Source organism: Chaetodon trifascialis, chromosome 9, assembly GCF_039877785.1.
Source record: "Chaetodon trifascialis isolate fChaTrf1 chromosome 9, fChaTrf1.hap1, whole genome shotgun sequence".
Taxonomy (NCBI): domain Eukaryota; kingdom Metazoa; phylum Chordata; class Actinopteri; order Chaetodontiformes; family Chaetodontidae; genus Chaetodon; species Chaetodon trifascialis.
The window spans coordinates 26,763,844-26,790,989 of NC_092064.1; the positions used below are offsets into that span (position 1 = coordinate 26,763,844).

Consider the following 27,146-nt stretch of genomic DNA (forward strand, 5'->3'; position numbering starts at 1 on the left):
AGCTTGACCAGTCGTTGAATCATTTGACACGTGCAGCCGTTTGCACCCGATGACATTTCTCGGCTTGCAGTGATGCTGAATGTCGAGTATTTCTTGAATAAAGCTGTTTCAGTATTCCTCAGCAGCTTGAGCTGCCAAGTCTGCTCTGACTCACCTTCCTCATAAGGCTGCTCTGATTATTAACAATACCCTCACCTGTCGTCTCTCTGTAGGTGTCGAGTGAAATATTCAGTCTGTGCAAAGACACACGGAACCAGTTTGGCTGGAACAGATTGGGAGCATGCCAATTTACAACTATGTCACAGCAGATGTCCAGAAAAGACAAAAATACCAAACGGATATTTAAAACCTCTATTGAAAACATTAAAATTAGCTTGCAGTTTCACCTCAGTGGGAAGATGTTGTGCTGGTTTTAACAGTTTTTCTGTAGGAAAATCTGCATATCCGCCTGATCTGGCAGAACGTGTGACCTCTCGTGGCTGACCGTGTCCCCCGCTGTGGAAAACACCCTCTCCCGCGGAGTAGACGACGCTTGGACGCACAGGTATGAGCCGGAGAGTTCGGACAGGAGAGGCAGCGTGTCTCGTCTCTCCCACCACCAGGACAGGGCGTCCTCTGACGTGGGTGCCGCAGGCAGGTTTCGGTACAGCTGAATTTCTCGCTGGACTCTTTCAGGTGTTGACGGGGTCTTCTCCGCTGCTGCGCTGCTCTTCAGAGCGCGGTCCTCCTCCTCAAACAGCTCCTCCAGGGCGGATAACCTCGGCCTTTTGGGAAACGGAGCCTGAAAAAACGAACAGAGCGTTCAACACGAGGATTAAACAGGACAAAAGTTTGTGTGAGGTGGATGGCGTTACCTCATCTGAACACTCTTCATCATTGTGGTCAGCCATATCATCAGCACCACAGTCCTCTTGCAGGAGTCTGCGTTCCTCCTTATTTGACACCTGAAGAGATTATAACACAATGACATGGATGAGTCCAAAAAGGGCAGCATGTCACCTCATCCCCGGGACATTTACAAGAAGAAGAAGAAGAAGAAGAAGAAGAAGAAGAAGAAGAAGAGACATCTCTGGGATAAAAACGCTGGCACAGAAAGAGAAAACTGTACCTCTGAGGTCGAGTTTGAAACCCAAACTGCAGCATTTTTCACCCTGTCCCAAATCTCATCTGAGTCAACTCTGTTCTTGAACCTTGGATCCATGGCGCTCGACTCCTGAAGGAACATCCAAGTGTCATCATCCTGAAATAAAACACACAAGCTTTGAGCAGAATCTGAGGACGGAGGATGGAGTCTGGACTGACACTGAACCCTTTAACCGATTAAACCATCAAATCACAAGTGAGGATGGAAGTAATAGAAACACCTGCGCAGTACCACAAGTTGCCCAGAAGATGTCCCCATTCTGACAAAGGCTGAGAAACACTGAACCCTTTTCAACAGCAGCGCTTCAGAACAACTTCACCAGCTGAACGTGATGTCTGATCGTACCCTGTAACACGTCGACAGGTCAGCCCAGACTTTCCCCTTCAGTGTGGCTGTGAACGGAGGGTCCTCATCCTGGCTCTCAAAGTGGGCCTCCAGCTTTTTCAGGATGGGAAATATCTGACTACACGTCGGACTCTTGTCGGCGCACACGCACAGAGCAGACGTGTACAGAGGCTTCATGAGCCGGACGAACTCCACCGCCTTCTGGTGATCGTCGTCCGTGAGCGTTTCCAGCCTTCGAAGCAAAACGATGACCAAGTTATTTCTACACAACAAATACTGCATTCTAGTTTTCCATTCATTTCCATTACCGTTTCTCCTCAGCACACGGTTTGAGCCGTGGATCTGCGACGGTGGCCTGTATGGCAGCGTACTGCTCCACAAACCTCTCCAGCATGAGGTACAGAGAGTCCCACTGAGCGCGGACGTCGAGCAGGACGGGCTGCTGACGGAGATCTGGAAGGCGGACACAGGTCTGACCTTTAACCTCTTCCATGCAGTGTAATAAACGGGCCAAAAGAAAGGTGAGAGGAAAGCATGTACTCACTCAGAAGCTGCTGTTTCTCCTGAAGGACTGTCTGAGCTGCAGAAAACTGTCGGATCAGCACGACCACAGCTCTGATGTTCGATGCCCACGTGGCCTCAGAGCTGCCGGTGCACACCTTCTGTGCGGCGACACTGAGTATATGAGCAAAGCATCTCAGTTTCCTGAACTGCGCTTTCTCAATGGAAGCGTCCACACTGAAGGCGTTATCCAGCGTGATGGCGACAACTTTGTCTCTGACGCCAAACTCCTGCAGTATGTCACCGATCTGCTCCGCCATCACCGCGTCGCTCCGCGCGCCGTCAACTGGCATCGTACGCAGCACTTTCTGCTTCATCTCTCCTCTCATGACAAAGTGCAAAGTGAGCGTCAGGTAACGGTGAGAGGCTAAGCTCGTCCAGCAGTCGCACGTCACCGCAGCCTTCGACGCGTGAAGCAGCTCTTTGATGACGTGCTTCTTCTCCACAGAGTACCATGAAGGCATCAGCGTGTTTACGAGCTGATCGCTGGAGGGCGGGTGGTACTTCGGGTTTAGCTTTTTTGCCATCTCTCTGAATGAAAGCAGAAATGTGAATATGAGTGGATGTAAAAAATCACATGCGTGGAGCCAGAAACAGGTTCATAAAACCTACTGAAACCACGGCGCCTCCACTGTGGACATGGGGTGCAGTCCTTTCACCAGGTATGCGGTCACGGCCCTGTGGCACTCCTCCGTCCTTTGCTTGCACAGCTTCTTCCTCTCAGCCAGCGTGAAGGAGGCCGTGACAGCAGACACTGCAGCTTCTTTCAGGTTACTGTCTGCGCTTGCGACATCGGTCGGACTTTCTGGATGAAACATAGACGGGACAAAGATGAGCCATGAGGCCGGTGACTTATCGATTCATAACGTTCTCCAGCAGGCCTCTCAACAGATTCCACATGTAAGCCAAATGACACTTACGAGTTCCCAGGCTGCTTCTTATTATCTCCACGCACACTGAATCCCAGACCTCCTCTGCACTGACTTCTCCAGCGAAGGACTCGGGCAGGCCCTTAATTTCAATCCCTATAAAAATGTATGAGAGTTACTAATAGGACTGTGTGAGATCAAACACAAATTCTAGAGACAAAACACTATCGACTGGAGTCTAAATGTCAGAAAGCACATGTACCCACACAGAGACCAAGCCATCCTCACCCGCCATGTTGAAAATCCCCTTCTCATAAAGATCCATCATGACTAAAGACAGACTCTCGTGACGAGTGAGAGCCTCAAAGTGGAGGTATGCCTGAAGCACCTCCATCCCACATGGAGCTTTGTCACCGATCGTCCGTTCCAGCACCTCCACCACTCCACCATCAGCAGCGTGACTCTGAAAAGCAAGGACGCAGACGGAAACGAACATTTTCAGGTTTGAATCCCACTGAGGACAAAAGCACATTGTGGTTTGGGTCCTCCGGGACGCACCTTGACTGAGTCTCGCAGGAGCATGCACAGGTGCAGACTCAGGATGACGTGGTTGTTGTAGTTGTGGAGACCCTCGCTCCACTCCTGGTAGTGGTAGACCATCTCACAGTCTGGACACTTTCTGAAAAACGTGGAATTATCTGGAAGACAGGGACAGATGTCTCAAAGGGACTGTCAAACCAACAGAAGAGAGCGGTGGGACTCGGGCGTGCTTGCTGACAAACCTTCCATCACCCCCGTCAGAGAGACGACTCGAGCTTTGTTGGTGATCAGCACCGGCTCCGTTAAGGACACCTGACCGGGACACTCCTGGCAGACCCTTTCAGCTGGAATCAAATGCTTTGAAAAGAGAATATCTGGCTCAAACTGGGCGATGTCCTCTGGAAACGTGGGGGGCAGCTTCTTTTGGTTGTAAATGTACTTGGCCATCTGTTTCAGTCCTTCTTCCTCCAGCGCAAACACACTTCCAGCTGACTTTTCTGCGGAGGCTTCTGCAGGTGAGTCTTCCATCAGCTTAGCGACACTCAGCGGCGCATCCTGTCTGGCATCTGAGGAAAACAGCTCTTTGTTGGTCTGGAAGAGATACCATTTGGATATGCATTTGTGCAAACAGGAAATTCTCCCTCGAGAACAATCGCAATGCCACAACCGTCCTCTGATATTATATGTCACGAATAATCTGCCTAACTTGCTGTACTGTGACGCTTTGGGCTCAAACACAGACAAATACAGGCAATGGCTTCCACCAAGATCCACAAGAGCAACAAGCGGCGCCGTGCTCTGGGTGGCTTGGTCGCAGTAGTTCAGGCACTTTGCCCCCATGTCCTTCCCGATCCATTTATTGGCAATCAGTTCCTCCAGCACGGCGGGCTTCAAGTCGTCCCTGCTTGCACGAGTGAAACAAAAATCCACAGAGCGCAGATGAGGGCACTGGCTGTCAGGCAGGCCACTCCTCCTCCGAAAATCTGAAATAACCTCGCATCGATCTTCTTCGCACACCATTTTGTGCACGCTGCCTGATCTCTTTTTAATGACGTGAACGGGGACGGCAGTGGCCTTGTAAGACTTTGCTACAGCGTACACCCCATTGTGAGGGTCGATGCACTGATTTCTGAGATGGTCTTTAGCTGTTATGTCCTTCTCAGAAATTAAGTGTTTCCTCAGTTTATGCTTCCTTAGATTCTTTTTATGTAAGTACAGGTTGCACATTGGACATTTGATTTTTTTCCGTACTGTTCTGAATATTTGTCCCGCTTGCTTGATGGGGTTGTCTGTTAAAGTGGATGGGTGGAGCGCTGGAGGTGTAAGCTGGCCGGGTGGGTCGGGTGGAGCAGCAGCTGTAGCTGTTGGTTCAATGGGGCGGTTAGGTGAAGCTGGACACTGGCCTGATGTGCGTTTTGTTTTAACAGAGGGGTCGGGGGAAGCAGGATGCCGGTCTGCGGTGGATCGAGGCTGAGCAGGGGGCTCGGGGGGAGTAGGACACTGTCCCATCGTGATCGTCTGCTGTGTAGCGGGAGTGAGGTTGAGCAGGAGGATGGCACACTGGCCGAATGTGGCGGCTGGCTGAGCAGGAGCGCCAGGCGGAGCAGCAGACTGGCTGCCTGTTGCTGCTGCTGTTGGCTTTTGTGCCTCCAGACATTTGTCCATATGGCTTTCAAACTGCTTCCGGGTTATAATCGTCTTTGCACAATACGGACAATGAAAATGCCTTTCTCCTCTGCATGGCAGGTGACACGAATGAATATCAAACTCTGTAAAGAAAAAACAAAATCCATGAAGGTGGATGTAACCTCACAGAGGAGCAGCTTCACATTACTGACTGGATAAGCGATCGGTAAATACTTCAGGTTTATCTGACCTCCATGCTGCAAAGCCCTCATTCTGTGGATTTCCACATGTGTCCAAACACTCGCATAGTCTCCTTTGGGCTTGTAGACGGACGGCTGGCAGAAGGGACAGTGGTACAGCCTGCACTCTTTGCACAGCTCCAGACGCATGCGGCCATCTGATCGCCTGCGCACCGTCACATGCGAGGTCCTGGAGATGGGAAGGTTTAACATTACAACAACAAAAACTTATACAAACTGACTTTTATTCATCTATTAATCTAGTTAAGTTCAAGCTAAATTTGTCATATTGTTTCATACTGTAACTGCCAGGTTTTAAAATGATGTATACAATTTCACTTTACCCTGTTAGCTGCGATGCAGACTTTGAAAATGCATAAAACGACCTTAATCAGTTCGCAGCTGTCCAGAATGAAGTTCAAGTATAGGACATTGAAAAGTCCCCAATATCCCACCTGCCCTGAACATAGCACGTGACGTAGTAGGTATGGGCGGGGCTGGACATCAAACCCAGCCTCACCGCAGGCCGCAGCCATTACTGAGAAGCTTCATCGTTAACTACTGAATTCATAGACGTTGAGACAAAGTGATCATGTCGTGAATTAGGAGACACAACCTGACACACAGCCTGTTATTCTGAGTTTAGCTAAATGCAGCTTAACGTGATGACTTGTACGTCTCTGACAGCGTTAGCTTCTGGTCCACAGTGCTGATAGTTCAGACATTTTTTTCTTTTGTAACTGGCTCCACTGTTGATGACGATACAGCGGTAAATGAGTATTTGCATGAAATCCCTACAAGAACTCCTCTCACCCTTCAACACGCCCAGAAAGCTGCTCTCGCGCCCACTTCGTCTCACCACACGCCCCGCACGCCTGCGCCATCTTGGCTGCACGTTTCTGAGTTGTGCTGTTGGTGCTGCAGGCTCGATTTCCAGCGCACACACTCCCACATCCCACGAAGACCCGCCCAACTCTGCATCTGATTGGCTAATATTCGCTTCATTCGTTGATGTGGTTGGTTGGGTAGGTTGGTTGCTGTGTAACCATGTACACGAGCTACAGACATTATTATAATCTGAAAGAATCTGTTTATTAAAACAGCGGCCATAACGTCAGCGTTTATGTAAATTTAGGCGTACTCAATGTCCTCTTGTGGTCACTTTGTGCTTTATTTAGGCATAATAGGCATAACAGCATCGTCCAACATTCAAGAAAAGCAGTATATAGGTAAACATACACAGCAAAAAAAACACAAACAGGGGAAACCAAGGGTTAGGAAATATTGGAATAAAAGGGGGAGAAGAAGGAGGAGAGAAAAAAAGAAACAACCAAAACAAACAAAACAAAACAAAAGACAAAACAAAACACACAACAGACAAGAAAAAGAAGAAAAAATTTCCATTTCTAGGTGTTAGAGCTCTAGACAGAGAATTCAAATGATCTCAACTGGCTGATAATACAGCAATATTTAAAAAAACAAATATGAGGTGAATACAGCCATTAGATGCATTGGAGAATTCTCAGCTGTATCAGGCCTGAGAATGAACTTACATAAATCTGTGCTATTTCCAATTAAAAAATGTGATCAGTACAACTTGACAACATTCCTGTGAAAAACTCAGTTACTTATCTCGGTGTTGTGATTGATGAAAATGCAAACATCCACTGCGATCTGAATTATAATCCAATAAAAAAGAGGTGGTATGGAGGTACTGAGTTTTGAAACGTTGAATAATACCTTTAAAGTGAAATGGTTATAACTGCTCTGGTCTGATGTTATGAAGGCCACGCATCATACAGATGTCTTTAAACATTTATTTTATCTTCAATCAGCCGACACTGTGAAAACGTGTGCGCCTCTCAGACCATGCAGAATAAATGTTTGTAGGTCACGTGTTGGCGTCTCCCTCTGCAGCCATATTGCATGACCCACAATCCAACCCTTAACTAAACTGTGGTCATGTGACTTGTTTCATTCATCAAATACACATTGCAAAAAACAAACAAACAAACAAAAAACCCAGCATATTTTAAACCACACATCAATTTTTAAAGTTATACATATTCAAAGTTACCTTTCTGAACATCTTATATACTGTGCTTTTAATGAGTTTAAATGACCACATGAATTCAAATATTTGTAAATGATGACAGAAATACCAACAAACTTGAAAACAGAAATCACCACAATAACTGTCCTCTGGACAGTTACACTCCCACCAAATTACTGTGATTTATAATACCTTATACAGACATTCAATAAATCCAGTGATTTCCACAATTAGACACCTTGTATCTTATACCTCTCAAGTCAAACTGATACCTGGACAGTTAAAATGGTTATTAAATGTGATCAAAGAGAATGAAAACATCTGGAACACATTCCCTAAGCATGTCTTTAATGGTGTTGGTGGAAGAAAATTTCTACTGAAATGTTATTAGAAAATTGAAAAATTACCTATCAGACTATCTAACTTCCACAAACAAACTCGCGTGGAAACTGATTTACAGGCTTAACCTTTCATCAATCTGGAACAAAGAGAGTATTCTGTATAAAAATAAGTCACTGTTTGTTTTATCAAAAATGGTTTGACCATGGTATCATTCTAGTGGGTCAACCTCTTAATACAGAAGGACAACTGCTGCGTTACGATGAATTTCTCTAAGTTTCAGTTACCAGTTTCACCAAGAAAACATGCTGTAGTTTTAGATGCTGTACCAAGCGGCATACTGCAGCTCCTCAGAGGCTCAGGACTCTCTAACGAGGACTCACTCAGCGGGGCCATTTTCATTAGAAATCACAAAGAAACGTTGCTCCAATATATATATTAGAAACTGCTTGTAAATTACAACTCTGCCACCAGGGCAATTCTTTTAGAACTCACGTTGAAGAACTGCAGCGAATACAAGACAGCCGCGACAGTCTGCTGCAACTTCCGGTAAATACTTTCAAAATACAGTGACCGAACATCAAACGATCATATTAAATGATCTCTAGTAGCCGCAGATGGAGACTCTGACTCCAAATTTTCAGTGGGAACAATACAGATATTTTCAACGATTAGTAAAACTCTTTAGAAGTAGCATTAATTATAAGTTTGGGTCTTACCGCTTCATTCTTACGTCATCAGTAAGGGCCCCACATAGCAAAACAGGTTACGTCACTTTCCCGCGACCAACTAATTTTATACCGGGGTATAAGCATGATGGAGGTGGACGGCTCTTTAAATGTTACTTTGAGAGAGTTTGGTTGTGAACAGAGTTTGCTGTCTCGACCTGACGGATCAGCGTCCTTCATTCAAGGTAAAACCCACAGAAATGTGACTCAAGGTCCGCCGTAAAAGGCAGATGAGAAGCGTTCATTGTGTCTTTATTGCACATTACAGGCTGTCACAAAAGTAATTGAACTAATCATACAGTGAAGTTTTGTCACACTCCATAGCCAAGCCTAGTACCGATGCACTTGTTAACTTGGCTTGTGTGGTTTTAACGTTCTTACTGTTTCCTGTGTCGTGCCGTCAATTTCCTCTCTGGGATTTTGCTCTTGGAAGTTTTATTCATTCAACACGTGCCTAGTGTCGATTAAACAGGCGATAAATACTGTTACTCCCCGATATGTGCGTGAATGTAGATGAATCCGCTGCTCTCGTGCGGTGAAGCTGAAGACCTGCAATGAATTGCATTCGTGAAGACAACGTCGATAAAAACACGACAGCATGCTAAGACTTCCGGTGAATACTTTCAAAATACAGTGACCAAACCGAAGTCATCAAAGATTTTTTAAATGATCATGTTAGTTGATCTCTAGCGGCCACAATTGGAGACTTTCACTTCTGCAGAGCTTGTCAGTTGACCTCTGTCTTGGATGATTTGATGGTTCTCCTCTTTTCAGCTTTTTTGACTTCCTGTTTATGTTGTCAATGTCCTCCTGAATCAGTAAAGTGTCTTCTGCTGAGTAATGTCCTCTTCTGTTCTCATGTGAAGGAGACACAAGCGTGTTGGCTGGAGTGTACGGACCGGCCGAGGTCAAAGTTAGCAAGGAAATCTACGACAGGGCGACGTTGGAGGTGTTGATCCAGCCCCGAGTGGGACTGCCAGGTAAGAGGTTACCTGCAGAGAAACCGTCGTTTCTCATTATGCTCATTTCAGATGATTACATTCGGTTTTTAGAGATATTTAATATACACGGAGAACGTTTCCAGCAGCTTGTTTCGATATAATGAGGAAATTTAAGGCAAACTTTGGGTATTTTACAGCCTTGTCCACTTCTGCTGTACAACAGCTGCCAAACCACAAGGCGTGCTCGCTGAGGAATGAAGTATTTACCCGACATTTATTTATTTCCCAGGTGTGAGGGAGCGATCGCAGGAGCAGTGTGTGCGAGAGACCTGTGAGGCGTCCCTGCTGCTGTCCCTTCACCCTCGCTCCTCCCTCACTCTGGTTCTTCAGGTGTTGCACGACGATGGTTCAGTATCCTTCAGTCAAACTACTGAGACGGTGTCATGAAGGTGTTTCTTGGCGAGCGGTGTTTCTTCCTTAGCTGCTGCTCAGCTCTTGTCCTGCTTCTTGAACGCTGCCTGTATGGCTCTCATGGATGCAGGCTTGCCCATGAGCCGCCTGTTCTGCGGAGTGACCTGTGCCATCGACGCTGATGGTCAGATCATCACCGACCCCACGGCGGCGCAGGAGAAGGTAAATCTGACGCTCAGGGGACAAAATAAATCACACATAGCGAAATGTTAATGGGTGAGCTGAGAGGAGCCAGTGATGAAGTGATGAAGACTTTAACAGTAAAGCCCATACATTCGAGCCCCTCTCAGGCTAATCCACTGTGAGTCTGTGCCTCACACCGTGCTCTGACTGCATTCGAAAGGTAATTCAGCCCCTAAAATCACTGTAGCTTTCAGCTGCAGTAGAAAACTTTGGCCTGTTTTCTCAGAGATGTCAGAACACTTTGAGGCGCAGAAGTCGAACTGAACTGCAGTCAGATGCGGCAGATTCCCACCTTTAAAGGTCCAGCGTGAAGGATTTAGGAGCCGCTCGCTCTGCAGACATGAAGAGGCAGCGGTGGTCTAAAGGTTAAGCTGCTCATAATCCCCCCTGACTTTGTTGATTTGCTCTCGTCTGCTTCCACTCGCTCCAGGAAAGTCGAGCTTTGATGACCTTTGCTATCGACAGTACGGAACAGAGAGTGATGATGTCATCGACCAAAGGATCGTTTTCAGTCCACGAGGTCAGTAAATACACGAGCAGATGTTTTCCAGAAACACTGTTGAGTTTAGGTTTGCGATCCTGCCTGATCTTCCTTGTGTGTGCGCCTCTTGTTTCTCCATCGTATCTGCTGCTCCTCTGCGAGCTCCGTCGGCGCTCTGCTTCCACTCTGACGATGTTTCCTGACTCTTTCTGGAGCGATTCTGCAGGATGATCTTTGATTTTTTTGCCTTTGTTTCCCGGCAGCTGCAGCGGTGCATCGCAGTCGGCCAGAAAGCGTCAGAGAAGATCTTCCAGTTCTACAGAGACTCCGTCAGCCGGCGGTACTCGAAAACCCTCTGACGCCGCCGCTCTGCTCGGGCTCGGGCGTCGTCAGCTGTGCGGCGGGTTTTGATTTTTGTGGTGCAGAATAAAAAAGCGAAGATGAATGTCAAACAAGTGCATTTATTAGGATTCACTGAGTCTTCTTTCAGTTTAATATTTACATGTAATACAAGGGTGTGACCTGGGAGGTAACTGAACATCTCCTGCACTAACAAGTCTCATTTGCCTCAACCTTTGACCTTCGCTGACTCACAGGAGTCGTCCACCTCGCGGCGTCCAGTTGTCGGGTACACAAGTGACACAGAGTGAGACGAATCTGCCCTGAGCCTCTCATGACAGCATGATCAGTCAAGGCAAAACACATGAAATGCTTCCATATAAATCACTAATAGAGGTGAGTCAGCTGGAACAACAAGGGGTCTGTTGACGGAGTGTCCAGTGGGGACGGGACGGCTCAGGACGGTGTCTTCACAGCACGATAACTGTCTCAGGACAGTTTTTTTTGTCTTTATTATAGTTTCACAAAATGTTTTAAGAACTCTAACCCGGTAAAATTCAGTACCACAGATAAGAAGTGCAGTACACTGTTGAACTGTGTACTACTGCGACCCGAGCCGGAGCTGCACAGCGCGGCGTGGACTCAGCAGCGGTGACACGAGCCGACAGGTAGGACGCTGAGGTTTCACAGGTGTGTCTACAAACAGCACGTACAGTGACCATAATCTACATCAGCTCAGTCTTCATACCACACTGGGTTCGGAGTTTTTTGCAGTTCAGCTGTGGACTCTATAAAAACTATACATCTACATAGAAAATGCCGACTTACTCTTTTTTATTTTCACTTGGAGTTCCCTTAGTCACAGTTTAGTTAATGGCACATTTAAGCTCAAACCAATATGGCCAGAGTTGTTTTTTCTCTTTCATCAAGGCTGTTTTTGCAATAATTCAGGGCCAAATGAAGGAAGTGATGGAAGCTCGGAGCAGGTTCGTACATGAGACGCTGCAAACTGGCCATGCAGGTTTCAGTCGTGACCAAAATGATTTATGTGACTCATGCATCACACGTCTGAGCGATGGATGGTTTGGCTTTTTTTTTATCCCTTTGCTCATCTGACCAAAGTGCATTTGCTTACCAAGTTTCAAAACTTCAAAAGTTTGCCACGCTGCAAGAAGCGAGGAAGGATCTCAGTCGTCGTTCTGGAGGAGAAAATAGCAGAATCTATATTTGGGGAGCGTGAAGTCGCAGCCTGGTTGCTTCTATTAATGGAACAGCTGATAAAAAGGATCATCTGCACAGTTTCTTCTGTATTTTTGGCGATTTTCCTCGCAGCTCGTCATCATTTCCTGCTCCTTTATGTCTGCACGCAGACGTCACATCACGACCTTCTGTTTCATTTAAAAACTTCTCGTTTATATTTAGTTTTTACTGTACAGAACGACACTACTGTACGTCTCACTTTGTTTTTTTTTTGTGTATTTCTACATAAACATACTTGGCATAAACACAGCAGAATCAGTCCTTCTGCAGGTAAACACTGTTTATGCTGTAATGTGTCATCAGGATGGGATGACTGATGCACATGTGCCGTGTTTCTCAGCGGCTCCCTCGCTGTGGTCAGGAGCAGTGAGGAATTCTGGGTTATTGCTTCTGGCCACTCATAGATTTATTTATATATATATATAATATAAAGCTCTGAGGCTCTGAAACCGTCACCAGCTTTCACCCCACAAGCGACAGCGCTGGCTCCGGCCTTCCCACAGCGAGCTCCATCAGGATTGCGCCGCCGTTGCGTCCTTGCCGTGACCTTCTCATGAATCTGCAGACTCCATCGCCGCACGCCGCCCTCCGCCCGGCTCCTCCCAGGCAGACGAGGCCACGCGTCCCCCCTCTCCTACTCCGGCTTCTCATTATTCGTGTGGCGTTACTGTGGCGATGATATCTGCAGTGCTGCGATAACATCTGCGTTTGTTCTGTTTTCACGACGATAATGCTTGAACATGTGACGACGGCGAACTTAAGACAAAGTAAATCACATTTACGGACTGAATCTTCTACATGGAGTGAAATCTTCTAACTTATCTCCTTATCATTTTTTCCTAAATCAGCTGCAGGTGACTGTGATCTCCACATCAGCTCTTCTGTTGTGTCGTCACCGTCCATCCTCTGCTCTTCCAGCTTGCCGTAGATAAAACATGACTGGAAATAAGGTCGACGGAACAAATACTGTGATATTTTACACTTACTGGTGATATGTTTGCATGTGTGGATATTAATGACATGAGAAGTCTGCTTGTCTGTGTGTCCTTGAGTTGCTTTTATGGTGGTTTTCCCGACAGGTAGGAAATCAACGCGGCGATGGCACAGATATACGTTATGATCCCGAACACAATGGAGAGCACTGAGAGCCACAGGGCCTGGCGTGACGCCGCGTTGGCCCCCTGGAAATCCCCCTGAGCCGATGCCTTGTTGGTCTGGGAAACAGAGGAGAGCGAGATCAGGATTAGAGGAGTGAGAAGGGCATCCGTCATCGTTTGTCAGTGTCTTCCCTGGCCTCCACTTCCCCCTCCGCTCATTACAAACACACGCTCAGCCCATACGATGCTCCATCTCTGCATCACACCTGCCGTTTGCGCCTCCTCCTTCCTCCCTCCCTCCCTCTAGTCCTTGTCTTTGACTCTGACCCCCAGTTTAGGTAGCACTCAACAATATTGGAAATCTATCACCTTGGGGCTTCTTGTTATGACTCTAATTAAACCTTAATGAAGGCCATTGATCTGATCAAAAGGCCTCTGCAGCTTGCTGCCAGTTAGCTTTGCAACAGCGTTAATGGGATTTTTTTCCCTGCACTGCTGGAAGGATGCCTGTGTAAACCAGGGGCCTCTGGCGACTAGAGACAGAGACGTTGGGGGGTTTTCAACCCTGCCAGCAGTAATAGTGACTGATGAGATAGTTTGTGCGGAGATGTTGCTCCCTTTCCCTTTAACCCGCTCCATATTTCTACCAATTTGGTCGTGGACGGATCATCTCGGCTATCAAATTAGCATTTTTATTTCCATAGGGACACATTTACACATGTGCTGTAGTGAGAATCACGCCAGCTTTCTTTTGGTGAATTTGCTGAACTTTTGTTGAGGACAGAGAGGGATGCTGACAGTGTCTGAAAGTAGCTGCGTGTTTGCTGGCGTATGGATTTTTGCCAGTGAGTTGACTCGGTCGGAAAATATATATATAACAAGACAGGGATGATATGTGTGATGTGATGGGAGCAGGGCTGACACGGTGGTATAATTGTTTGCCATTAACGTTCCCATGTTCCTGTTGTTTACATCAGCAGGCAGTTTATGGATCAGTGGCCCTTGAACGTCATCGTTTCCTTTGAAATACTGATTAAAGTTTACAGCCTGTCAGCCTGAATAACCCTCACGGTTTAACAGTCTTTGTTGGGGCTGGGGTGGTGAGGTTGTAAACATCCAAATGTTCTAAGGAGTTATGACACTGATAGAGGGAAGTTTATTCAATGAAACATCAGAAAGTTAAGATGACACATTAATGTGCAGCGTTTTCAGTAAACTTCTGAGGAAATTAAGGCACAAGAGACCCTAAAACGACCTAAATGTATGAAAACACACTGCTCGTCCTCGTGCAGTCCCCCTTCGGTTGTTGGGCTCTCAAATCTAGATGTAATCCCTCCCTGTCCAAACTCTGAGACACTGGACCTGTTGTTAGGGTAAGAAACCACCCTTGGCTGTGAACTACAATGCCAGCTTGTATCTCGTCAGCTCAGGACTGAGTGTGTGTGTGTGTGTGCGTGTGTGTGTACCTTCTGTGAGAGGTAGAAGGCAGCGATGCCCAGGGGCCAGAAGCAGCAGAGCATGGAGAAAAAGGCCAGGCCCAGGTAGTCCTGAGGGATCATCAGAGGGAAGTTGCTCTCGCTGTCTGTATCGCTGAAGTCATCAATGGATGAGTCCTGGGATTCAAACAGAGCGCGCTTAGGAAGTTCAGGCTCTGGCAGCCAAATTACAAAGAAAACCTCTGTATGTGTCTGTTCATGCAGGCAGCTTTGTCTTTGTTTGTTTGACTCAATGGAGATGAATCAAAGTGGATCACTCCAGAGAAAACGCTGGAAGCAGCTTGCATTGGGACTGGGAGCTGACCCTTTAGACTCCCAATGACAATACTGAGAATTACTCCTTTTAAAAGTTATACACAACATAACATAATTCACCGCTTTGTGCGATGTTGCGTTCACGTCCACCACCACGACTGTAAAACTTTGCTGGTGCCTGTAAGACAATGTGACTGAATGGGGTTAGTCTGGATGTGCACGAGCTGTGCTGACCGCAGGCGATTCATGACTCACGCATCGCGCTGAAACAGCTGCACGCTGAATCTGACCTCCTCTCTCGCTGCGACCCCGTCGTATTACTCTGCTTGTTTGACTTTGTGCGTGAAATAATTGTGCATGTTCCAAAGATGCTCCGCTAACATCTGAGCCAACGCTTCACGCACCAGCACATCTGCTCTCAAACACAGAGGAGATCAAACAGAGGTGCACACAGAGCTTTAAAGATGAGTTCATTTCTCTGATGTCATTCACTCCTCGTGGCTCTTCTGCTGGTCGCTGACGCTCGGATCGGTTTGTCCCGTCTGGACATATTTCAGTCGCGATCGTCCTGAAGCGCCTTCGGTGACGCGCTGCTCTTGTCTGAAGTCGCTCAGGACTCGACTCTCCTGAGGTCATCTCTCCTGCTCTGGTTTCATTCAGTATTGATTGTGGAAATTCAGCACGAAGCATAAAGGGGTTTGGGGGCCACTTCGAGTCATTTAAGCGTTTGAAGTGGAACAAAGGAGAAGGAGATGTTGTGCTGCGCCTCTCTGAGGTCACTGCAAGGTTTTATTCCCACAGGCCTGCGCCTTCGCATCGCCGCGCCACAGCCAGCATCCAGAATGAGCCTGAAAAAAACGCTTTTTCGTGTGCTCTCCTTTCGTCCTTGTGGGGCTAAACTTTGCGGCGGCCAGCTCCACTTGCTGGTGATCTTACTCAAAGTAATAAATGTAAAACAGCCGTCAGCCTCTTAGCTCACAGAGGGTAATTGGACCTTTTGATTTAACCACGCTGAGAGACTTTTCATAATCACCTAAACAACCGGCAGCTCTACCTATTTGTGTTTTTACAGCATATACATTCTCTTGTCGACTCTCAGAAGGTCACATGACTACAGTAAGAGTCTTAAAGCTACTTTATATTTCACTCCAGGGTGGGCTTTGCTCAGCGATCTATGAAATAGAACTGGCATCCTCCATCGCTGCTGTAGTGTCATTACCTGCACCGCGGCAGGAGAGTAGCTTTATGTAATCTGGCTTTTTGACAGTAAGCATTCAATCGCTGCCTACCCTGAAAACGCACTGCTCATATGTCTATTTTAAGTTCCCAGAATCTGCACTGACAATATGAGAGTCTCTCTCTGAGCAACGAGGAGGATGTGGCAGAAATGAGATGATCAGATATTGTGAGTGTGTATGAGTAAAGATGACTCCGTCAGTCAATTAATCGATTAGCTAATCGTCGTCCGTGTGAGGCTTTGCTGCTTTTCTCTGTTTCATATCATTTTAAGCTTAACGTCTTTGGGTTTTGACTATTGTTTGGACAAAACAAGATATTTGAAGGTGTCCCCTCGTAGTCGGGGACATTATACCCATAAGGCAAGACAAGTAATTATTTAATCAATCATTATCTTCAGGCCTATTTACTGGCCTTTCCCTTGAGGATCGGTGGAAAAGGAATGAGCCGCACTGCTTTCCTGCAACTTTCATTATTTAGCTTTAAATGAATCCTCGATTTCATAAGCAACAACCTGTCTGAGCATCGTGTCAGTGGGATGTCTTACATCAGAGTCAGGAAGCAGGTCGTCCTCGTCATCCATGCTGTAGGACACGCTGTTGAAGTCCTGCGTCTCGGCCAGCAGCTTCCTCTCCAGTGTGGAGCCGGGCCGAATGTCCACAAAGGTGGTCTCCAGGTAGTCTTTGCTCAGCAGGGAGTCTGCGTGGCCCCAGATGGGGGCCGGCGGGTAAAAGGACTCCAGCGTGCGAGGTAAGGAGCAAGGGTCCAGGAGCTGCTGCTGCTGAAGCTCACTGGGATGTCCGCAATAGTTCCTCCATGTTAACGGAGGGTAGGCCCGGTCCTCCTCACACTTTACCAAGATGCCCTTGAACAACCCACCGGGGGCCTGTCCCGTCCCGGGCCCCAGTCCCTGCCCTGATGCCCGGCTGTTATTGGGGCTTTCTCCCAGAAGAGGGTGCTCCAGCTCATCTATATTGGCCATCCCTCTCGTCTAGTAGCAACCACACAGGAGGACGCCGCATCAACAAAAGTAATCTACAAATCGGTGTGCAGAGCGTCACCCTGAAGAGCGTCCGATGGGTTTATGTACAGGCAGCTGCTTTGCTGGCGGTTTCAGTGATAATCCATCTTTAATCCTATTCTTTAATTTTCTCTTATTACAGGCCTTCGTCCAGAGGCCAACAGCACAGCCAGGTTTATGATGGAGTGAAATATCCTTAATGTGCCAGTGGTAGCCTTCTCCTGCGTGCTGAAGTTGCGTCGGGGGATTCGAGATCCTCTTCTCCTCACATGTCAAAAGCTATTTGTTTCAGGGCTTGAAGGCTCAGGGTTTGCCCCATGTCTTCCATTTTACATGATTGAGTGTGTCACTGTTCATGAATATGCTAATGTCAGCTACTTTCTCTCTCATACAGTATGGAAATGTCAATTCTGATGATGAAGGACCTTGATTAGCTCCAGACAGGCTAATGAAAATACTGGGCAATGGGATTTCAGTGCGATGTGCCCACAGGAACGCTCGCAATAAAATCTGAAGTCTTAATCTAAGCACGGTGCTGTGCCCTGGACGTCGATCTCTCCCTTCAACCGTTCCGGATGGAAATGGGAGAAGAAATGATCGTAAGGAGGATTGCAAAAATCACCTTCGAGCTGTCATGACATGCAGCTGCATGTTTGCTCCTCTGCAGGAGTCTGAACAAAGCGCACTGCTTTCAAAAAACAGGCCAAAGGCAGCAGGCCTTCGAGTGACTGGACTGACGCACAGCGGGTTGTTTTGAAGGTTGGATATGCACAACCTCCAGCAGCAGTCAAACTAATGGCGCAGTGAACGGATTGGGGCCATATTTGAGGGCAGTTAATCTGTAAAAGCAATGAGGCTCCAGAAATAGAATCCTATGGCGCACATCCGCAGGTCAGCAGGCCTGCCAACATGCCCGTTCTTCTGCTCTTGCCACAGGAAGTGATAATGAAGAAATCAAAGTCCTCCAGTGCTGATTTATGACCGCGGGTTTGCCGCTCGCCTCCTTTAGGACGTGTACTGTATGTTCAATGCACCCCGTCCACCTTAAGAGGGTTTCGCTCAGGACAGACGAGGAGTCGGGCTCTCCCATGAAGACGAGGAGGTCTGTGAAGAGAAGGACAAGAAAGCTGAAATATCTTAAATCAAGACCATGTATGCTTCAGACATCTTGTTTCCAGTCAGTCGTGGCTAAACGTGGCTAAAGCTAACTGTCCCCAAATCCACATCAGACACAAGACGTCAGTGCAGCATAAGCTCGACTGAAGCGTCGGTGCATTCAGTCAACACCGACTCTGACCTTCGTCCCAGCGTCGCTGTCCTCAGAACCAGCTGTCCTTTCAGCCGGCACAGCTCCTGAGGTGCTGAAAGGACAGTGGCCGCACAAATTGTGGCTAACAGGCCAACTAATATCAGAAACTCTGCGGACAAAGAAAGTTTTAAAGAGGTCTACATGAGGAGTGAATCCAGGAGTCTCATTTTGAATCTGCGGGCTTTGATCGATCTCTACAGACGTCGTTGACAGTCACAGATTAGTGCGATTTGAAAGCCTGCCTATGGAGATTACTTTTTACAGGACTGAACCCTTCAAACTATATTATATTCATGGCAGAACTGTCTTTTTTTACATGTGTAGTGTGTTAGTTACCTCGTTACAGTTGAGCTTTATTTATCGAGCAAGATTTTACATAAAATCAACATTACAACAAAACTACTCAGCCACACAAAACAGGAGTAAGAGTCTCTAAATTGTTTTGTATTTCACTCCACTAGTGAGGCTCACAGTACCAGAATACAGGATACAGAATAAAAAGGTAGGGTGCAGTAAAGCAGATATCAGGGATATGAGGTGTGGCAGCTGCCTGGCACGCAGCTCGGCGAGTTTCAGAGGAAGGCCTGTCCCTGGGCGTCTGGGAAAACTGCTAACTCAGTACTATGTATATCTCCAGGACGCTGGACGTGGGCACATCGATAGTTTCTGCAGCGCTGAAAAATGGCACGAGCATTAATCACACCCCTAAGGTGAGACTCTAGTGTACTGTGGCGGTAAGTAACAGCCGTTCTGTGCTTGTTTCTACATCCTGGTTTCTCAGGAAGCCCGTCAGAAAGAGCCAAATGTATATTTCTTCACATGTTTAAAGGGGACGCTTTGTGACGACCTCACAATCACAACATATTGATCTGATTGACATTTCGATGCAAATCAATTTGGCTGATTAATATGCAGTAAAAATGAGCCACAGTCAAAGTTCATTTTAAGTTTATTTTAACGGGAACAGGGTTTATTGATCAACAAAGACAAAGGCTATAAATGAGCCAGAGTTAGCTTAAAAAGATCCTTTTGATCAAATGTCCCTGGCCAGCTTTGAAAATGGCACCCTAAAAATAGGATTTAAAAAAAGATCTACGCGACTACAGAAAGCCAGAGCGGACAAAAAAAGGTGTGCCAGATTTAGCCATTTTCTTACTGTTCGGGCATTTTAGTGTTAATGGAGATCTTGATAAAAACGACCTGCGTGCGTCATTTTTACACTTTTAAATTCCAGCTGGTTTAGTGTAAACGTATATGTGTTACCAGTGTTGATCTAATGCATACTGAGATGGGCCCCGGTCCCCAAAGGCCCCGTGCAGGTAAAGCCGTTTAGAGAACTGATGGATGGTCGTACATGTGCATCTGGAAGTGCTAAACACACGATGCAGCGCGGCTCAGTGATGAAGTTTCACTCCAGTACAGCTGACTTCATGTAGTCCAAAGTGAGAATATCTAAAATTAGCACGTAACCGAGAGGTGGAGAAATGCCAGCGTGAGCCGACAAGTGAGCAGTGAGGAAAAGAGTCTTTGTGCTGCGCGTTAAAGGGTATTTTCATTTCCAGTAGGAAAGTGTCATTTCAACAAACCACATAATATCTCATCAGTCAGTATTCATCCTGCGTGGCAGCGTGCTGCACAGGCTCCAGATCAGTTCAGTAATAATTGGGTGTCTTTGGGCTGGCGTGGTGCTGAGGGCTGCATTCTGCTCTGCACGCCGATACTGCTTCGCCGTGCAAGCCCCCCCACCCCCCACCCACCTCCATCACCGCTGCCGCCCCCCCTCCTCTTCACACACCCCTTTATGGAGGGCTCATGCCTCTCATATTGAACAAGCAGAGTGATTGTTCAACTCGGACGTCAGCAACCGCTCAGAGCAAAGTGCCTTGTCACACACACACACACACACACACACACACACACACACACACACACACACACACACACTTTATCTGGACATATGGTGCACACACACACGCTCACTCGCTCGCTCACTGATATTTGTAGCACTTCACCAGCCTTCCCTCCCTCCCTCTCTCCTCTCCCTCCCAATGGCTGCAGCTTCATTCCAGGAGAGATGCACTCAGCTTTATTACACCCCCCCTCCCTCCTGCACCTCTGCTCATCCACCATAAAAAGACTTCTGTCAGCTGTATTATAAGCCTGCCTCCCTTTCTGATTCTGCAACGCTCATAAAACATCCAGTCAGGTAGAGGGAAGGTTGCAAGGACGCGGTTACAAATCACCACCAACACTGTTACAAGAGCTCCTCTTCTCCCCGTCGCCATCTCTCTCCTTTTCAGTCTGCCGCTGTACCATCCACACATCCGCTCAGCTCCCTCCATTACTTCTCTTTCTCTTGATCTGCCTTCTTCCCTTTTCCATAATCCATCCAAGACTTTCAGCAAAGCCACTGTACAAAACTTAAAACTTGTCTTTCTTGGGACATTTTCTACTTGCCGCATGACAAGAAAGCTTGTTCTTAAGAGGCGGAAATGTGCAACCGAAGTGAAATATTGTTGCTGCTGACTCTCATGTAGACTCTCAGCCGGCTCTGCTGTCTTTTTGACCTGCGCTGACTCTCTGCACACTCAGGGACAAGAGCTGGAAGTAATTGCTGTAATATTTCAGCTGGTACAGATTGAGGAGATGCACATACAGTGAGCACACTTGCAGAAACAAAACAGCATAGTGGCTGCAGGAAACTGGAGCTATAAATGCTGGAAGGCTCCAGTAAAAAGGCATCTTGAAGAACAGCGATGTCGGGCTGATAAGACCGGAGCGGGCTGCGAGACATGCCCAACAAAAATCTGAAAACCCAAGTGGCAGTAAAATGGCCCTATTGATTTCATTTCTAAACCTTTCTTCCACACACACACTCTCTCTTCCTTGTCTGTCTGGAGTGACTGACAAGAGCCGAGAGGAAACCGAGGAGAAAAGATAAGCAGCACGCAGGCGATGACGTGGAGCGCGTCGCACAGCTCGTCAAGCCCAAAGTAATATCATGTTCCTATGGAAACAAATTCACCACGGAGTGGAGCGCTCACTGCAGGATAAATGAAGCGGAGGCTAATTTGCCATTTCAGTACTGTTACTCTGCTCGGCTTGATAATAACTGGATGGGATAATTCCAGCGTTGCGGTGCCTTCCAGTAAGGATGCGTTACTGTGGCATTAAAGTGCAAAGGATGGATAATTTCCACAGAATTACTCTGTAATAACAAACGAGCGCGGTCACGTGGTTCGCTTTAAACCCCCTGTGCAGTATGTGTGTTTGACAGTGTGAGCTCATTAATCAGTACACGGTATGCCCCACTCTAACCCCAGATACATACACACACACACACGCGCGCACACACACACACACATTTCACTTCCTCCACAGAAACACACACACGCTCGCAGACAGTCTTTTGCAGCCTTTCATCATCTGGTCCTTTCAGACGCGTTCACGGTAAACAAACCTTCTGAAGCCCTCCGTGCCCGGCCCCCTACATGCCCACATACATAACTACACACATCAAACACATGCACGCACGCATGCACGCACGCACGCACACTCCGCTCGCACAGCTGGTGCTTGTGTGCAGTGAGGCCTGAGGAATGAGAATCTGCAATATGTTACAAATGGCTCCAGCATCTCTGCAGATCGTGTTGTACGTTGTACTCGGTGTTCTGTCTTACATCAGCGGACACACATGGGACACGCCGCACGGGGACTGGCTATATCTCAGACTGTGGTGTTGTTTGTGTAGCTGTGTCTCAGTGTATCTTATGCTGGATGCATGTCTTCTAAAGCTACTACACTCTCCAGGGTTTACATGCATGGATGTGTGCTGGTTGTGTGTGGATGTTACTGTGTACAAAAATGAAATGGACCACGCAGGATAAGGTTGCTGTATACACTTGTATGCAAGTGATTTGTACTTTTCAAATAGCAGCCAGTTTTAAACTGTGAGGAACACTTTGTTCTTTCTAAAGCTTGTGGAAGTGAACGCTGAGCAGCTGCAGTGGGCAGCGCAGCGGTGTGTGCGTTCGTGTGGTGTATCAGCTGTGCGCCACCTCTCGCCCCTCAGAGCGGCAGAAAGTTTTACATCATGTGTGATCAAGTTGCCGGCTGCAGCTTTAACAGGGACAGCACAAAGGCCGCAGATGTCATCTGCGTTTACATCAGCAGTGTAGTGATGCACGGTGCTTCAGTGTGGTGGAGGCTGATGGACGACGTTTCCCAGATTTTAATGTAAGACGCTGAGCATATTAACCTCAGAGACCAGTGCTTTTGTTAGCGCAGCTTTCATTTCCCCACATTACAAAACAGCTGGACAGCACTGTTACTGAAGCAGGTGATTTCAACCAAACAGACCTCAGAGCAGTTTCTTTCCTCTGCACCTGTTCAGAACAATCACACACATTTCCCTGCCTCTCCGGCCAATTTTCTCCCGGTTCATTAAAAGGATCCAATGACCAAACATGAAGAGAAGAAACCACTGCCGTGAAGAGCTGACGGCCTCATCCAGAGCCAAAAAAGCTGCCTTTTGGTCAGATGACAAGGAAAAATACAACAACGCCTGAAAGTTGGCGTCACGGCAGAACTGACAGCGCTGTCACCCTGCGGGCTGAACGAGCAGTCGATGGCTGGACCCAAAGCAGACGACTGAGCAGCAGGTGCCGTTCGAACTATATTTACTGACGAAAGGGTAACAACAAAGAGCTTATGGGATGGTGAAGCTGGCAAAGGGCGAGCCCAAGAAATAAAGCTAGACTGGCAAAAAGGAGCAGAAAACACTGGAAACCAGTAAAGGACTGGAACACTAGAAACATGAAGTACTTAGATGACTGAGGGACAGGTGAAACAAATGAGGGACAGGTGAAACAAATCAAGTTACAAAGGCGGGAAAACACAGGAAGTGAATCAAAAGACGACACATGAGCAAAACTTTTCAACATAAAACAGGAAATAACCACGACTGAGGGCGCACAGGGGGGTGCACAGGGTGGTGCACAGAGGACAACCTACTGCTCAACACCTACAAAACCAGGGAGTTGATTGTTGATTTTAGGAAAAAGTGAAAGACAAACATCCCTGTTTACATCAGTGGAGCTGACGAGCACAGAAAGCTAGTCCACACCAGGTTACCTTTCAAAGCTTCAGGAGCACTCGGGTTTGGTTAGGCTTAGAATCATACTTAGGTTCAGGATCAAGATTAATTTAGATATGTAGCAGTTATAGTATACGATGTCCTCACAAGTAAACAAAACAAGCGTGTGTTAGTGAACACGTGCAACAATGAGCCAAATGGGCAATTAGCCTCTCGCAGATCTTTACACGAGCGATGATGTATTACATGGTCTCCTCATCATCACAGAGGGACGGCATGTTTACTGGCCTCTAATTGATAATGACCTACACGCACACATGCACACACACACACATATTTCACACATAAACAGTGTATTTAATTTCCCACATCAGACTCTGGTTGAGGACTGAAACACGTGCAGATTGTTTTACCTGAACAGAAGATGAAAAGGTGTAAAGGATGCAGGTGTGTCAGGTTATCTGAGGTGTCGGGAACATGAGCGCGCTGCACTTTTACATTACTGCACACCGCGCTTGTCATACGGCGAGTGAACTGATGTACAAACATGAACAATGGAGCAGAGCTGTGTGTGTTTGTGGAAGGTTATTCTGCTGCTGCTGGGCTCTGCTCCACAGCACCACCTCCTCTGATGTACCACTGTGACGTGCACGGCCAGAAAATACCAATCTGTCTCATTTGCTGTATATATTATTGACGTCAAAAACACGACCATAATAAATAAATGCATCACCTCTCTCAAACAACAGTTTAATACTTGGATGTTGGTTTTCAGAGGACAATGCAGATGCTGAAAAATGGAATATGTTGGGACGCTGCGTAAAACACAAGTACAACAGAATGTTTTCATTTGCAGACAAACTGTTTGTAAATTATCAGACAAATACATTAAGAACAAAAAGCTCATTTGTACTAAATTTTTTGTTAACACCTCATAGTTCAGGTCATTACAAGGTTTACTATCAGCTAGTTTACTCTGTCCTAACTGTCCGCATGGTGGCGCTGTTGGCACCATGCTACAATAGGTTCAGTACCTCGCCAAAGGGCATCTGTGTACCAAGTACTAATACTTTAGTATGTGCAGTATTTGAATTACTGGTAATTTTGTCCTTTCAAAGATACTAATAATAACATCATTTTGATAATTTTCAACAGAAATAAAAATACAAGAAATGGAACACAAGCAATAATCTAAGCAGACTGACGTGGAGGCTAGTTTGCAGCTGAGGCTAAACATGTGGGAGTAGATGATTGTGAATTTTACACATTATTTATTTATTTATTTATTTAACATGTTGGCTACTGACAACAAAACTCACAATAATAGAAACGCTCTCTTAAATATGTTTAAAATGTCAGGACTGGAAGCATATCTGGCTGTAAGTGTTTAGCAAGCCATCAAAAATGTTCAAAGGAGCAAAAATCAATGTGTTTGCATTACATTTATTATTGATGGTCCAGTATAAACCTTTTACTCGTAATACAGGTTATTTGTTGCAATTAATCTGGATTTTACTGTGCAGGTAGACAAAGATTTATGTAGGAAACAGCAACACATTTAGTTTTTTTTTTTTTTTTAATTGATTTAATGTGTGTTTAAAGTACTATTTTTGATTTAAAATATGAATATTTAATGTTGGTGTTCTAATAAACTCCTGAAAGCACATTCAGAGAAGAGAAATAGTGCATTCACACCTTTAGGATAATTCAGGGCTTTGGTTTGTTTTTGTTCTCACCCAAAGTGACACCGCTCAGGGTTTCACATCACTTCCTTCAGGTATTTTCTCACCTTCACGGTGGAAACTCGGATCCGTCCTGCTCTGTCCCCAGGATCAGTCCACCGGGAAGCGACGGAGGGATCCAGCGCCTCACTTCAAACCATCCACGGGACTGAACGCTGTTACACACCGACCCCCTGATGTGCTTGCGCTGAGCGTGGGCATGTGCAGAAACGTGTGTGCGCCCTGTGTGGGAGACGGGATGAGCACAGAGTCAAACTTGTCGGCATCCCTCCGTCGAGCTGTGCTGATGCGGCTGCATGCACCTAACGCACCTGTGCAGCCTGGCAGCAGTGATGTGCACGCTCCGTCAACGGCTCCTCTTCCTCCTGCACAGCGTCTCCTCTCGCATCCTCCTCTCGGCTTCGTTAATCCTCGCTGCGGCTGCAGCGCATCTCGCACGGTGTCAACTTTCTTTTGCCACTCAGCTTTTCTCTGACTTTCCACATACGGCTCTCCTCCTCTCCGCTCGCTCTCTCTCCTCCTCCACCTCTGTCTGTCTCTCTCCCTCTCTCCTTTTCTCTCCTCAGCTCGGCTACTTCATTACGACGGAAACACTGGGTCCTAAAGCCTGCGCGCGATGCCTGAGCGCATGTGTGTGATTTCAATTACTCTGAGGTCCTCAGACGGATAGAAAGAAGAACACACAAATGCAAAGTGAGGACATTTGCCTTTTCTTACTTCTTTAAGAGGATTAGATGGGTCAGGGCTTGATTTTGGGTTGGGAGGATTGGGGTTAAGACCAGGGATGTAGCTGCTGCTGCTGCTGCTGCTGGTGGTGGTGGTGATGGGGGCGGAGTGTTAAGGTTCGCATCAACAACACAAATGTGTGTGTTTACTTGGATGCCAGTGGATCTTAGGATTCTGGACAAGCTGCAAATGTAATATCCGCAGTGTGCAGCAAGGTGCAAGTATGAGATGAAAATCACATTGATGCTGCAGCAGGAGGCAAACGCAAAATTGGACAGTGACAGCAATCAAAACAGAGAAGCCAGGGGAACAAAAACTGAGGGAGGCGGAGGAGGAAAGGGGGGTGGTGTTATGCAGTGGCTTTGTGTGTGTGTGTGTGTGTGCTACACCAGAGTGGAGGCAGTGAGATGCCCCCCAGCAAGGATGACTCCACTTTGTGTCAGCCCTTTCATGTCCGCTTCACCCTACGACCCACTTCAGCCACCCGGGCCAGCCCACATTAAGATCTCCAGTCAGAAATAGACTCAAGATGCAAAAACAATCATCCCTGCTTCAGGCTCATGCTCATTTCGCCTCTTTCAGAGGAGGCTGTGCAGGATAAAGCTCAGGCATTGCTGGACACCAGCAATCAATGAAATCCACAGGGCTTACGCTGAGTATTTAATGAGGTGCATTGCTCTTAGCTAGAATCCCCCTGCCCCAGAAACGCTTTAACCTTTGGGCTGTTTTTTGTTTTTGTTTTTGTTGTTCTCGCTGTTTGGCTCTTTCCAGTTGGTCAGCACAGCCGCAAAGCTGCCCGTCTGATGTTCCATTTGTCTTTGGCTGCCAGAGTGACAAGCAGCATCTCAGTCCATCATGAGGGAAGGATCAATACATTCTCCTTAGTCTGAGCACATCCTGCCCACAGCACCCTGCCGCCCGCTCCTCCTCCTCCTCCTCCTCCGTCCTCGTGCATGAGATCAGCGGATGGCTTCGTTCATGTCAGGCTGATTTTGATCACACAATGCAACAAGCAGTGTTCTTTACCTCTGATGCAGTTGTGACCTGCAG

General features: G+C 47.0%; 3 protein-coding genes across 4 annotated transcripts; 1 reads left to right on the plus strand and 2 right to left on the minus strand.

Annotated features, from left to right (window-relative positions):
• Positions 1-337: 337 nt before the first annotated feature.
• LOC139336573 (uncharacterized) lies at positions 338-6,285 on the minus strand. Its single transcript, XM_070970709.1, has 13 exons — positions 6,138-6,285; positions 5,336-5,514; positions 3,702-5,228; positions 3,478-3,617; positions 3,208-3,382; positions 2,971-3,075; positions 2,663-2,855; positions 2,034-2,581; positions 1,798-1,942; positions 1,490-1,721; positions 1,109-1,240; positions 855-944; positions 338-781 (listed from the first exon to the last, which is right to left on the minus strand). The coding sequence occupies exons 1-13, from the start codon at positions 6,206-6,208 to the stop codon at positions 413-415; spliced, it is 3,906 nt and encodes a 1,301-aa protein (XP_070826810.1). The 5' UTR covers positions 6,209-6,285; the 3' UTR covers positions 338-412.
• A 2,217-nt stretch (positions 6,286-8,502) lies between these two features.
• On the plus strand, positions 8,503-10,978 carry exosc5 (exosome component 5). The gene is made up of 6 exons (XM_070970928.1): positions 8,503-8,629; positions 9,311-9,424; positions 9,675-9,796; positions 9,878-10,018; positions 10,470-10,559; positions 10,784-10,978. Exons 1-6 carry the CDS (start codon positions 8,530-8,532, stop codon positions 10,877-10,879), a joined length of 663 nt encoding a protein of 220 aa, XP_070827029.1. The 5' UTR covers positions 8,503-8,529; the 3' UTR covers positions 10,880-10,978.
• Positions 10,962-25,904, minus strand: tmem91 (transmembrane protein 91). Of its 2 annotated transcripts, XM_070970927.1 has the most exons (5): positions 25,682-25,904; positions 25,418-25,592; positions 16,751-18,328; positions 14,683-14,829; positions 10,962-13,333 (listed from the first exon to the last, which is right to left on the minus strand). In XM_070970927.1, the coding sequence occupies exons 3-5, from the start codon at positions 17,183-17,185 to the stop codon at positions 13,178-13,180; spliced, it is 738 nt and encodes a 245-aa protein (XP_070827028.1). In that variant the 5' UTR covers positions 17,186-18,328; positions 25,418-25,592; positions 25,682-25,904; the 3' UTR covers positions 10,962-13,177. The 2 variants fall into 2 exon arrangements, with proteins under 2 accessions (XP_070827028.1, XP_070827027.1); XM_070970926.1 differs by having other exon boundaries at positions 25,418-25,904.
• Between the last annotated feature and the right edge of the window lie 1,242 nt (positions 25,905-27,146).

Coding starts and splice junctions, on each gene's coding strand:
- LOC139336573 (XM_070970709.1), bottom strand. CDS start 6,208: ATGGCGCAGGCGTGCGGGGCGTGTGGTGAGACGAAGTGGGCGCGAGAG. Junction 945..1,108: donor TTTCAAACTCGACCTCAGAG/GTACAGTTTTCT, acceptor TAATCTCTTCAG/GTGTCAAATAAGGAGGAACG. Junction 782..854: donor ATGAAGAGTGTTCAGATGAG/GTAACGCCATCC, acceptor TCGTTTTTTCAG/GCTCCGTTTCCCAAAAGGCC.
- exosc5 (XM_070970928.1), top strand. CDS start 8,530: ATGATGGAGGTGGACGGCTCTTTAAATGTTACTTTGAGAGAGTTTGGT. Junction 9,425..9,674: donor GCCCCGAGTGGGACTGCCAG/GTAAGAGGTTAC, acceptor TTTATTTCCCAG/GTGTGAGGGAGCGATCGCAG. Junction 10,019..10,469: donor CCACGGCGGCGCAGGAGAAG/GTAAATCTGACG, acceptor CACTCGCTCCAG/GAAAGTCGAGCTTTGATGAC.
- tmem91 (XM_070970927.1), bottom strand. CDS start 17,185: ATGGCCAATATAGATGAGCTGGAGCACCCTCTTCTGGGAGAAAGCCCC. Junction 14,830..16,750: donor ACCTGCTTCCTGACTCTGAT/GTAAGACATCCC, acceptor TTTGAATCCCAG/GACTCATCCATTGATGACTT. Junction 13,334..14,682: donor CCTTCTACCTCTCACAGAAG/GTACACACACAC, acceptor TCTGTTTCCCAG/ACCAACAAGGCATCGGCTCA.